Source organism: Equus quagga, chromosome 2 (assembly GCF_021613505.1).
Source record: "Equus quagga isolate Etosha38 chromosome 2, UCLA_HA_Equagga_1.0, whole genome shotgun sequence".
Lineage (NCBI taxonomy): Eukaryota > Metazoa > Chordata > Mammalia > Perissodactyla > Equidae > Equus > Equus quagga.
Window position 1 is genome coordinate 118,351,262 of NC_060268.1, and position 12,679 is coordinate 118,363,940.

At 42.5% G+C, this 12,679-nt stretch overlaps 1 protein-coding gene across 3 annotated transcripts in view; it reads left to right on the forward strand.

The window, feature by feature from the left end:
* Window positions 1–6,201: 6,201 nt before the first annotated feature.
* COG2 (component of oligomeric golgi complex 2) overlaps window positions 6,202–12,679 on the forward strand; it is a 54,388-nt gene continuing 47,910 nt past the window's right edge. For all 3 annotated transcript variants that reach the window (XM_046653922.1, XM_046653923.1, XM_046653924.1), the window contains exon 1: window positions 6,202–6,374. In XM_046653922.1, the coding sequence (XP_046509878.1) occupies window positions 6,303–6,374 (72 nt within the window). In that variant the 5' untranslated portion in view covers window positions 6,202–6,302. The remainder of the gene's footprint in view (window positions 6,375–12,679) is intronic.

Below are 12,679 nucleotides of genomic sequence, written 5' to 3' on the forward strand. Positions count from 1 at the left end.
TGGGGAGTTCAATCCATTTACATTTAGAGTGATTATTGAGACGTGGGGGCCTACCACTCCCATTTTGTGTCTTGTTTTCCGGTTTTCTTCAGTTTCCTTTGTTTCTCGTCCCATGGTTTAATCTGTTCTGATGTAGAGCTGCTACTCTCTGTTGTTGTCCTTCTACTTATCTCCTCTGCTCTTGGTTTTGTAGCCCCTTTCCTTTTTTGGATTTTTCAGGAATGAGGGTTTTCCTGAGGATTTCCTGAAGAGGAGGTTTTGTGGCAATGAACTCCCTTAATTTTTGTTTATCTGGGAAAGTTTTTATTTCTCCATTGTATTTGAAGGATATTTTCACTGGGTAGAGAATTCTCGGCTGTAGGTTTTTGTCCTTCAGATTTTGGAATATATCATTCCACTCTCTTGTAGCCTGTAAAGTTTCTGCTGAGAAATCTGCTGATAGCCTGATGGGGGTTCCTTTGTAGGTTAGTTTCTTTTGCCTGGCTGTCCTTAATATTTTCTCCTTGTCGTTGACTTTTGCTAGCTTCACTACTATATGCCGTGGAGTTGGTCTTCTTGCATTGATAAAGTTTGGAGATCTATTGGCTTCTGTCACCTGAAGATCCATCTCCCTCACCAGATTTGGGAAGTTCTCAGCCATTATTTCTTTGAATAGGTTTTCTGCCCCTTTCTCCTTCTCTTCTCCCTCTGGTATACCTATAATCCTTACGTTGCATCTCCTAATTGTGTCTGATAATTCTCGGAGAGTTTCTTCATTTCTTTTAAGTCTTGCTTCTCTCTCCTCCTCTGCCTGCAACAATTCTATATTGCCATCTTCCAAATTGCTAATTCTTTCCTCCATATTATCGGCCCTACTGTTCAGAGCATCTAGATTTTTCTTAATCTCCTCTATTGTGTTCTTCATTTCCAATATTTCTGTTTGGTTCTTCTTTATCGTATCAAACTCTTTTGTGACATAGCTCCTGAACTCGTTGAGTTGTCGGTCAGAATTCTCTCTTAACTCATTGAGAATCTTAATGATGGCTGTTTTGAAGTCATCATCATTTAGGTTATATATCTCATTTTCTTTGGGATTGTTTTCTGTGTATTTGTTACTTTCTTTCTGTTCTGGAGATTTAATGTATTTTTTCATATTGCTTGATGTTGTTGATTTGTGGCTCCACATGGAGATAGAGTTTAGTTGCTCCTTTCACTTGTTTCAGCTGCTGCGGTGGGGGGAGCAGCTGTTTATACTTCACCAACCAGGAACCCTGTCTGTAGTTGCTAACTGGTCATTTATTTATTTTTAAAGATTTTACTTTTCTTTCTTCTCCCCAAAGCCCCCTAGTACATAGTTGTATATTTTAGTTGTGGTGCTTTCTAGTTGTGGCATGTGGGATGCTGCCTCAGTATGGCCTGATGAACGGTGCTAGGTCCATGCCCAGGATCCAAACCAGCATACCCTTGGGCTGCTGAAGCAGAGCACATGAACCCAACCACTCAGCCATGGGGCCAGCCCCAACCTTTGCCTTATTTTTATTTTTTTTATTTGGTTTTGGTGAGGAAGATTGGCCCTGAGCTAGCATCTGTTGCCAATCTTCCTCTTTTTCTCCCCAAAACCCCAGCACATAGTTGTATATCCTAGTTGTAAGTCCTTATAGTTCTGCTATGTGGGATGCTGCCACAGCACAGCTTGATAAGCAGTGTGTAGGTCTGTGCCCAGGATGCAAGCCAGCAAACCCTGGGCTGTCGAAGTAGAGCACACGAACTTAACCACTATGCCACTGGGCTGGCCCTGGGCCTATTTTCAATGCTAAGATCTCTCCAGGAGGAGCTTAGGCCTTATTACCACAACCTGCAGTGTATGTAGAAGCATGTTTTCCAACTCAGCCTGTGCAAGTGAATACCTACCTCTCCCTTTGGCATATTCATTCCTCATCCAAACTAAAAGGTCCCTGTTTCCCTTTGTTCAGGGAGCCATGGTTTTGGAAATGATTTCACATGGTCTCCTATTTGCTGCAAATATACTTTACTTTGTGTGACAACTACTTCTGGTAGAGAGTCTGATTTAACTCTCCAGGAGGTGAACCCACTTTGGTTTTGGTAACATGACATGCAGCAGGCTCTGGACAGAAGCTGTTCAGCAACCTTTGCATGGCTGAAATGGTGTGTCCCAACTGAATATCAGCTCTGAGTAGAAACCCAGGGCTGTATCCTCTGCACAGATTTAGGCTTACTCTCCCTCTTGCCTTTGTTCTCCTAGGGTACTCCACCAGCATCAGGGGTCTTTCCTGCTGCTCCTGGCTTTGGTGGGCTGCATCACTGCCACAGCCAATGGCTCCAAGTGGCAGCCCACTCTCTGGGGTCTTGGCTGCTCCCTACTGGTGCTTGGGAGAACAGCAGGCAGCAGGGACTCTCACTACTCTTTGCCACCTAATCCCTTCAGCATCCCCAAGGTTAGCATACCAGGCTGTACAAATTTAGGTTCCTCTCTTTACTCAAGACCTAGGAAGAATTTCAGAAGACAATTATAAGAAAGGAATGAAGGAGTTCAAGCTCTAGCTCATTTACACTGCTCTAGAAGGCAGCTTTGTTTGATGTGCCCAGCATCCTCGCCCCCTTTCTTGGTGCCTTGTTTAGGAGCATGGACTTTGCAGTTTGCACTGCCTGGGTTTACACTTGTCATTCATTAGTAGTATGGCCTTGGGCTAAAAGCCACACCTCTCAGAGCCAATATGGGCTGGCCAGTAGAACCGTTAATTTTGTTAGGTCTGATGATGGCATTGCAGGTTTGCAAGGAAATGTCTTATTTTTGACAAATAAAAATGGCAAGCAATAGAATATATTGGAGTATATGAGGAAGCCATTTGGTATAAACCTAATTCGGCCTGACTTTGTTTTTTCCAAAAGGGCCTGACTGTGGCCGTTGAGCATGCATTGTATATACATTTCCTATGGCAAGAACAAAGGCCCTTGAGATAAAGGTGCAACTTCCCTCCCCCACCCAACGTTGGCATTTCCTTAAAGATTAAGCATCTTTCCTTAGGCTAGGAACTGATTGCGGCACTCACCTGTGACCACTCAGCTGGAGACAACAGACTGCCACCTTGCTGTGTTCACTGAGACAGAAGGCCTACCTGCTATTTCCATCAATCGCTGTGCCCACAGAGCAGTCTGGCGACTATTGTGAAAGGGACACTTCAATCCTACGTGAAACATCCTCTCTGGGGGTATATAACCACTCTGTGCACCCCACTTCTTCGGTGCTCTTTCTTCCTTCGGGAAGAAAGGCCCTGGGCCATGGTCTTCAGATTTCAGCTCAGAATAAACTCACCCAAATTTTCATTTATAGATCAGTTATGGATTATTTTCGCAGAAATTTTCTTCTTCTTCTTTGACCTGTAAACTGAGGCATCTGAGGAGCAGGAAATGATATGATGTTTGGGATTTGCTTTAAAATATATCCCAGCCAAAAAAGGAGGTGGTGGTACAGTGGTAGGAGGAAGACAGATGAAACAGGTATGACAAAATGTTGATGACCATAGAAGCCCAGCAATGAGAGCATGGGGGGTATCCTTGTGCTCACCAGACTTTGTGTTTGTTTGAAAATTTTCACGACAATGATGCGGGGTTGGTGAGCCAAGGAGTCGAAAGAAAGATTTCTTAGACTCTCAAGATCTGGCAGGAGTGCTCTTTTATTTAGAGAATAGTGTGGAATAGCATGGGGACAGGGCCCATGGGCAGTCAGAGCTTCTGCTGCCCCAAGTTGAGGGTTAGAGCTAAATTTAAGGCATAGGTATGTGAGTTATCTCTTTACAAGACAAAGAATATGTAAAAAAGTTAAAATGGTATCAGCGCCTGCCCGTAGGGTCCAGCCATTTGGTGGTCCCAAAAACTTTTAGATAAGAATCAAACCAGATTGAGTAAATGGCAGAAGTCACCGCTTGAATTTTATCCTCAGCTAAAGACAAAGGAGGATTTGGGGGGGGGGTCAGTTACATGAGGTGGCCAGACAGTAACCAACTTAAGTTCTTGCCTCTGGCATTGATTAAGAGTTTCTAGAGATAAGGCCATCCCCCTTCTTCCTGGCACAGAGAGGGAGGCATCTTCACAGGTAGAGGTTTCCCTTAGAAATGTAAATGTTTCCCAACAAAGGGACAAGCAAATTCTACTCCTTGGAGCCTGCCTCTCATCTGTAGTTTTAAAAGTAACCAGCCTAAAAATCCTCATCAATAAGAGTAAGCAAACAAAAAACAAATAACGAGGCTTTCATTCCCTGTATCCAAACAAACATAACAGGAACACAGGGGGCACTTTTTGCAATTGCACCTCTGGCAATTTATTTTGATTCTCCAGGTAAGTTCCAGCGCTCATCCTATCTCATCTTCTCTAGATGTTGGCAGGGAAGATGCTCTTTAATAGGCTTGGCAGGCCCAATGCTAGGGTGTTTTGGATTCTATATCCATATTTTAAAAGAGTGACCACTTTCCTATTTGGAGCAACTTGAATACAGGAGTCTCATTTTAAGGTATTGCCTTCCTCTGTCCCATTCCTTTTGAAGGGCTAAGATGGGCTAATGTTATGCCTAAGAAGAAGACAGCATTGGGAGGAGCAGCCTTTTCCAGGTGTCGACGAAAATAATCCATATCCAATCTATAAATGAAAATTTGGGTGAGTTTATTCTGAGCTTAAATCTGAGGATTATAACCCGGGAGAGTCTTTCCACAAAGGAACAGAGCACTCCAAAGAAGTGGGGGTATAAGGGTGGTTATATACCCTCAAAGAGGATGTTTCACATAGGATTGAAATGTCCCTCCCACAATAGTCGCGAGACTGCTCTGTCGGCACAGCGATTGATGGAAATAGCAGGTAGGTCTTCTGTCTCTGTGAACGCAGCAGGGTGGCAGTCTGTTGTCTCCAGCTGGGTGGTCACAGGTGAGCTGGGAGGTGAGTGTAGCAATCAGTTCCTAGCCTAAAGAAAAATGCTAATGTCGGGGGGAAGTTGCATCTTTATCTCAAGGGCCTTTGTTCTGGCCAAAGGAAATGTCTAAGCAGATATGCAATGCGTGCTCAATAGCCAGTCAGGCCCTTTGGAGGAAAAAAAAAAGAAGTCAGGCCGAATTAGGTTTATACCAAATGGCTTCCTCATATACTCCAATATATCCTATTGCTTGCCATTTTTATTTGTCACAGGTTTACAAAAGACACATGTTGCAGGGAGGAAAGACTTGCAGAGTGAAGAGTGTGAAGTGAGCTTTGTGGTTTGAGTAGTCAGAGTCTGAAGGAGAAACAAGGGAAATGAATTGTGATCATGTAACCATGGTATTCGCTGCTAGAGGAAAGGACAGTGGGAGAAAAAGCAAGGGAAGAGAAAAAGAAAGAAAATCTCAGAATAAAATTGGAATGGATCTGGGAAGAGAAGGGAGAAAGTTTGAGAAATTGGAGGGGGTAGTGATTGCACCAATACTGGCTACAAACACAAAAATTTGCCCATTCCTGATTTAGATTAAAAATAAATATTTATGCACATGTATTTGTCTGCTGTGTTTTGACTAAGCAGCTGGTGAGGCACTCCTTGAAGAACCCTGAAGACCCAAAGCTGTGTTCAGAGGCTGCCCACCTGAAACTGAGCTCAAAATTGAGCAGCGAGCTGTCAGCTAACCACCTTCTTCTGCACAGGACCCGGGAGCTGAGCTCATGGGAGAAGACTCTACTCTCGCCTGCTGGCGCCAAGGCGAGGAGGGGAGGCCCGAGCTCCCGCAAAGGCCCCAGCGCCCGGATAGCAGCGGAGAGCGCAGGGAAGGGAGCAACGAGCGGTGTAGGGTCCAGCCCTGGAACACCCTCCTGACAACGAGGGGGCTGACATTCGACAATGGCTCCTCTTTCAGCATTCCAAAGCGGTGCAATCTCCGGAAGAAGACACTGGAAAAGCGCAGCAGGCGACTTTTCCCAGCGGAAACGGTAGGGTGGCGAGCGAGCCCGGCTGGCGGATTCGGCCCTTCTCCTCCAGGATTCAGTCCCGCCTCCTTGGGAGCCGGGCCGCCCCGCGGCGGCGAGCGCGAGGCTGCAGTGCCGCCCTCCACCGCATGGGGCAGCACTGACTGCAGCATGGCAGCGGCGGCAGACCGGTGGCACTCTTGGCGGCGGCAGGCGAGGGCCGGCTGGCGGCCCTCCCTCATTGGCCGCGGCGCGGGCGCCGCCATGTTGGCGGAAGTGGTTCTTTCCGTGCGGTGGAGACGCTGTGGCGGTCGACTGGTCCCTCGGTGGAGATTCCTGCTGCTTAGCGTCGCTGGTGTTGGCGCTGAGAGGCGGCGGCCGGCGGGATGGAGCAAAGTAGGATGAACCTGCCCAGGGGCCCGGACACGCTCTGCTTCGACAAGGACGAGTTTATGAAGGTGCGCGCCGAGCTCACCCCGAGCTGGGCTTTGGGTGCCGGCCCTGCTCCGCCGCGGGCCTCCCCTCGGCTCCTCCTGCCGCGTCCCGGCCGCCCTTTCCCGCGGCGCTCGCTCTGTGACAGGCCTCGCCCTGCCCTGCGCGGTCTCCTGGCCTCAGGTTTGGCAGGTGCACCTGGAGAGAACACGTCTGTGAAATCGTGCATGTTGAGTGAAATGGCCTGAAAGTTCTGGGCAAGGAGTTTTGAGCCAAATGTAAAAGCCCGTGTTATTACCTGACCTTGTTATCACGCAGTGCAGGCAGATTACCAATCCTCTAGTCAGAAGGAAGCTTGTTGACCAGTGCATTGCACCTGGAAGCTCAGTAAATATGCGTTGAACCTATCTCTGAACTCATGTACCTACCCAGGGATCGGGTCGGAACAAAGGGCACTTAATCTAAAGTTTTTGCCTAACATTCATCTAAAGCTTCTGGAATAAGATATTTAAAAGATTAGAATACTCTTACTGATTTTGTAGCAGTACAACAAAGCAAACCATTCTTTTCTAAAGTTGCCCTACTTTCTCTCTTTATAAATTGAACTTGAATTTGGTCTGCAGGTAATTGGAGTACATAAACTTACAGATTAGCAATATAAGCTGGAAACGTTTTACTGATAATAGAAGTTCCATCAGGCACAGCCTTGAAAACGTCCAAGATTTGAATCAGAGCTAGGAGAAGCTTTGCCTACCTATTTGGTATCTGCAGTTAAACTATCAAAAATGTAGTTATGTTTAGTTTCTAAGTATTGAAACTTTTGACATCACTTAGTAGCTGGTTTCGGTGTTAAAAAGTTAAAAGTTTTGGCTCAGTAGACACTTAAAGTTTTGAACGAGTGAATTTAAATTTGTTCTTGTCCTGTCTTTTGTGATGACTTCAAGTCAGAATATGTTTTTCTTTTGCTGGGTTAATTAGCTTCTCTCTTTTTGATATTTACAGTCAGATCACATCTTCAAAACTCTGGTTTTAAAAAAGGATTTACATCTGGATCCTCTCCAGTGTGGCCATATCATTTTTAATATGTGGGGCTATCTAGACTTAGGAGTGATATACTTTTGTTTTTGTACAGCGATGTTTCTGCTAAACCACTGTAATAAAAGTTGTAACTTGACTAGGATATCGGAAAGAGAGTACAGAGTGAACTCACGGTTCTAGAAACCCTTTGTTCCACCTCCTGGCTAAGAGCTACCGTGATGTGAGGGTGGAAAGAAAGAACTGAGGAGACACAATGGGGAGAGGTGCACTGGAAGAAGAAAATGTACACACAGAGATCAGGGACTTTGTTCTGACTTCTCTTACTTCAAGGATCTTGGAGTACAGAAAACTCTTGTCCATCTTTTGACTTTTTCAGGCTTCTTCAGACCCAATACCAGCATCCTTTCTGACTCACTAGTCCCACCATCTTTCTCACTCTGAGCTGACAGAATGCCTTTGGTAAAAGCAGCTTCAGAAAGTAAAAATCTCAAAATATTAGTTCTAAAATAGAACGTAGAGGTAGGGAGAGAGCAAACTGGGGAACTAGATGGAATGCCAGCAATTCCATATTTTTTCCTGGCTCTTAAACCTCTTAATATGCCATACAATTTGTAGTGCTAATAAATGTGACCACTCCACATGAAGAAGAAAAATACATAGAACAGCTGTTTTGTGTAAAACGTTATTGATTTTCTAGGTGGGACCCGGAGATAAAGGTTATTTGCAAATTTGTGTTCCCTTCAAAGAGACATTTAATAAGTTATAGTTCCATGCACAAAGGATGGGTGGAGAGCTTGCTGTTGTTGTTGTATTTCTACATTTCTGTCTCATTCAACACATTTTGGAATTGGGTAGATTTTGTGCCTGTGGGAATGTTAGGGAATATCAGAGTTGGCATTAGGAGAGTTGAGATTGCTTGAAATCCAGTCAGTTGATTGGAAATTTTGTCATTAGTCTGCCAAATGTGATGAGCACCTGGTAGGGCAATAGTAACAATTGCTCATTTAAAATAAACAGGCATTCATTGCTCACCTACTGTGTGCCAGCCAGCAATCTAGACGTGATGGCACAAGGAAAGATAAGATATGGTTTTGGCCCTTGAGTATGGTGATAGGAAGAATGTGTGTGCCAAGAAACTGCACTTAGTTCAGAGTGGTTTGGGTATGGAAGAATGGCCAGATATGAGATTGGAAATGTAGAAAGGTAGATCGGGTGGGGTTGTAAGTTGTGCTGGGCCTTGTACACTGCACTGAGGGGTTTGTGCCTGATGCAGTATTCATTATGGAGTTATAGTCAAGTTTAAAGCAGGAAATTATGTGGTCATTTCTGTTGCATTGGAGCTGACCGGTGGCAGGAGTCTACTTAAAAAATCATTTCAGTGGCCCTTATGAGATCTAATGAAAAAAACAGAGGAGGGAACAGGTTTGTGAAAGCTGTAGGTGATCAAAAGGCAGGACTGGCACATGGAAGAATCACTTTGAGGCAGAGCTGGTGGCAACATCATACTGTTAGCTTTGTCAGCTTAAAAAAAGTACAAAAATCCTGAGAGAGCTGAGTAATGAATGTAAATAGGACTTAAGATAGCAAGAGAGAAAAAGGGGCATGCTAACAAAGGTGAATTAGACCCGTTCACCTAGGTGTGCTTTCGAAATCATAGCCTCCCCTTCTCTCTCAGCATATGACTTCATTTTCTGTTTAACAGAAAAAATAAAGGCCATCAAATGGGAACTCATTCATCTTGCTGGTAACAATCCCATTCTTTAAAAAAAAAAAAATCCAAAACAAACAAACAAAAATCTCATTCTTGTATTTGTACCCATTCTCTTTCTCATTCTTGCCTGGTACGTAGAGGGGCTTTCTTTCCTCCTAAGGTTAATTTTTCCACCCATGCTTGGATCCCATGCTCTCTTGCCTTCTCAGGACTTTCTTATCTTCTCCTTCTCTATCCTCCTATTTCAAACACACTCCTATTTTAGTCTCTTCCACTTGATCCTCCTGCCTTTAGTTATGGCCCTGTCACTCTTTTCCGTATCACAGCCAAATGCTCAAGAATTGTCTTCACTTTCTCACCTTTTACTCTTAAACTCTTTCCATTCTGGCTTCTGGCCCCATCATTCCACTGACCATTTTCGCCAGTGCTAACTAGATGTAAGTCAATCCAGCAGACCTTTTTCTGTCTCTTTACTTGACCTCTCAGCAGACCAAATGCTGTCTTCATTGCTTTCTGAGACCCAGTGCTTTCTGGTTTTCTTCTTACCTCTCTGGTCTCTCTGTCTCCTGTGCATAATCATTCTCCTCCTTGTAGCCATTAAATGGCTGCTTATGGGCTCAATCACATGTCCTCACCTTTCCCTAGATGATCCTTTGTGCAGCTTCAGTGACCATCTATAGGTAGGTGACACAGATTCATATCTCTGGCCCAAATGTCTCCTGATCTCTAGTACCATACAATCAACTTCTCCTTGACATCTCTTTTTGGATATCTCTCTGGCACCTCAGACTCATCATGTTCAAAACTGAATTCATGAGTACCTCCTCCCCGCAAAACTAGGTCTCTTGTAGTATTACATATCTCAGTTAATGCTCCACCATCCATCTAGTTGTGAGTCAGAAAACCAGGAGTCAGCTCCTCTCTCTGTCACCTTTCCAAAATCCAATATGTGGATTTCTGCTGAGTCCTAGAGATTTCACTTCCTGAATATCTCTTGAATCCATCTGCTTCTCTCCATCTCCTCTTTTTCTACCTTCCTCCTAGATCTGTCCATTACTGATAGAGAGGTGTTGGTCACCAGCTATAATAATAGATTTGTTTATGTCTGTATAGTTCTTTTACTTTTTGCCTCATATATTTTGAAGCTTTGTTAAGCAAATACGCATTAAGGATTGTTCTGTGTTCTTCGTGAATTGACTTCTTCCTCATTATGTAATACTCCTCTTTATGCTTGATAATTTTCCGTGCTCTGAAAACTGCTTTGTCTTAAATTAATGTAGCTACTCCAGCTTTCTTTTGGTTACTGTTACTTTGGAATTTTTAATGTATCTGAAGATTTTTCTTGTTGATATTTAAGTTTTTTCTTTTTTGTTGAGATATAATTCATATAAAATTTACCATTTTAAAGTGTACACTTCACTGGTTTGTCCTATGTTTACTATGTTGTGCATCTGTCACCACTCTGTAATTCGAGAACATTTCCATCACCTCAGAAAGAAACCTCAGACCTATTAGTTCCAATTCTCCCGTCCCCCTGGCAACCACTAATCTGCTTTCTGTCTTTATGGATTTGCCTATTCTGGAACATCTCGTATAAATAGAGTCGTACAATATGTGGCCTTTTGTGTCTGGCTTCCTTCACTTAATGTAGTGTTTTCAAGGTTCATCTATATTCTAACAGGTAATAGTACTTTATTCCTTTTTATGGCTGAATAATATTCCACTGTGTGGATTTTTATCTGTTCATCACTTAATAGACACTTAGGTTGTGTTTTCTTGTTGGCTCTTATAAATAATGCTTCTAGGAACATTCATATACAAGTTTTTATGTGAACATCTGTTTTCAGTTAGTTCTATCAGGTGTATAGACCTAGGCAGGGAATTGCTGGGTAATTTTGTGTTCAACGTTTTAAGGAACTGCCAAACTATTTTCTACTGCAGGTACACCATTTTACATTCTCACCAGCAATGTATGAGGGTTCTGGTTTCTCCACATCCTTGCCAACGCTTTTTTTTCTTTTTCTTATTTTATTGTAGCCATCCTGGTGGGTGTGAAGTGGTATCTTGTGATTTTGATTTGTATTTCCCTAATGACTAATGATGTTGAGCATCTTTTCATGTGCTTATTGGCCATTTGTATATCATCTTTGGAGAAATGTCTGTTCAAATCCTTTGCTCATTTTTTAATTGGGTTGTCTTGTTATTGTTGTGTTGTAAGAGTTCCTTCTATAGTCTGGATATTAGACTCTTGTCAGATATATGATTTACAAATATTTTATACCATTCTATGGATTGTCTTTTCACTTTCTTAATAGTGTCCTGTGATGCACAAAACTTTTTATTGTGATCAAATTGAGTTTATTTATTATTTCTTAAGCTTTTTGTGTCATATCTAAAAAACCATTGCCTAATCCAAAGTCACACAGATTTTCACCTCTGTTTTCTTCTATGAATTTTATACTTTTAGCTCTTATTCAAATCTTTGATCCATTTTTGAGTAAATTTTTGTATATGGTGTGAGGTTCGTGTCCAAATTTATTCTTTTGCATGTAGATATTCACTTGTCCCAGCATCATTTGTTGAAAAGACTCTTCTTTCCCCATTGAATGGTCTTGGCATCCTTGTAAAAAATCAGTTGACCATAAATCTATGGGTTTTAAGTTTTTTCTTTTTAAATGTTTAGTAAATATACAATATAAAATAAAACAATTTCTGGTAAAGAAATGTGCCTGTTGTTATATGCCACTGTGAATTTGAGAGTGTTTGTTGCTGTAGCAAAAGCTGCCTAATTCAGTATTCACAAATGTTCTAAGTAATTTAATCTTAAGCTGTGCAGCATTTGTTTATCTGAGAATAAGTATATAAATGGTAAGTTGAGTATTAATATTACCTAATAGCGTTTGTTCAGTGGAGCTGAGTTATATGATTTGGAATGCCATCATGAAGTTCAGATCTGAACTTCATCTGTGAGAAGTTCAGAACTTCAAAGAATATGTAACTGAGTCAGGTAAAGTGATTTGCCTAAAGTCATACAGCTGGTTAGTGGCAAGGCCAGGATTACAAGCTGTGTCCTCCCATTTTCTTTCTGTGATCTGCTATGTAACTATGAATGTAAGGTGTTGTCTGGGGTAGTCTCAAGAAGGAAAATGACCAGGCTAATTCTGGCCCCAGATAAAGAGGCAGATGGGTTTTCAGTAGGTGGCTGTGAAATTATGATTTGATAAGAAATCCTCATATCTGACACTATCAGGGCAGGTGTTTGGCTGATTGATTAAGAAAGTCAGTTTGAACAAGTACTCTTATGGGATGATGCATAGAGTCCTTAACATTTTAGATTAAAACATATATATATGTACATTTATTCTCCATTGATGTGGTGCTGAGCTCTTTTCTCTGAAAATTGATCTGCTGATGAGATTTCTGTATTGTTTTTTTTGCATTCAGTTTCAGTTTAAGTTGAATGAGAACCCTAGGGCATTTGCAAAGAATCTGGGTGTATAATGCTTCTAGGTTTGTATGATCCTCCTCCACCTTGTGCTGCCTGATTCGTGATGATCTCACTCATAGTTAATTCAACAAAAG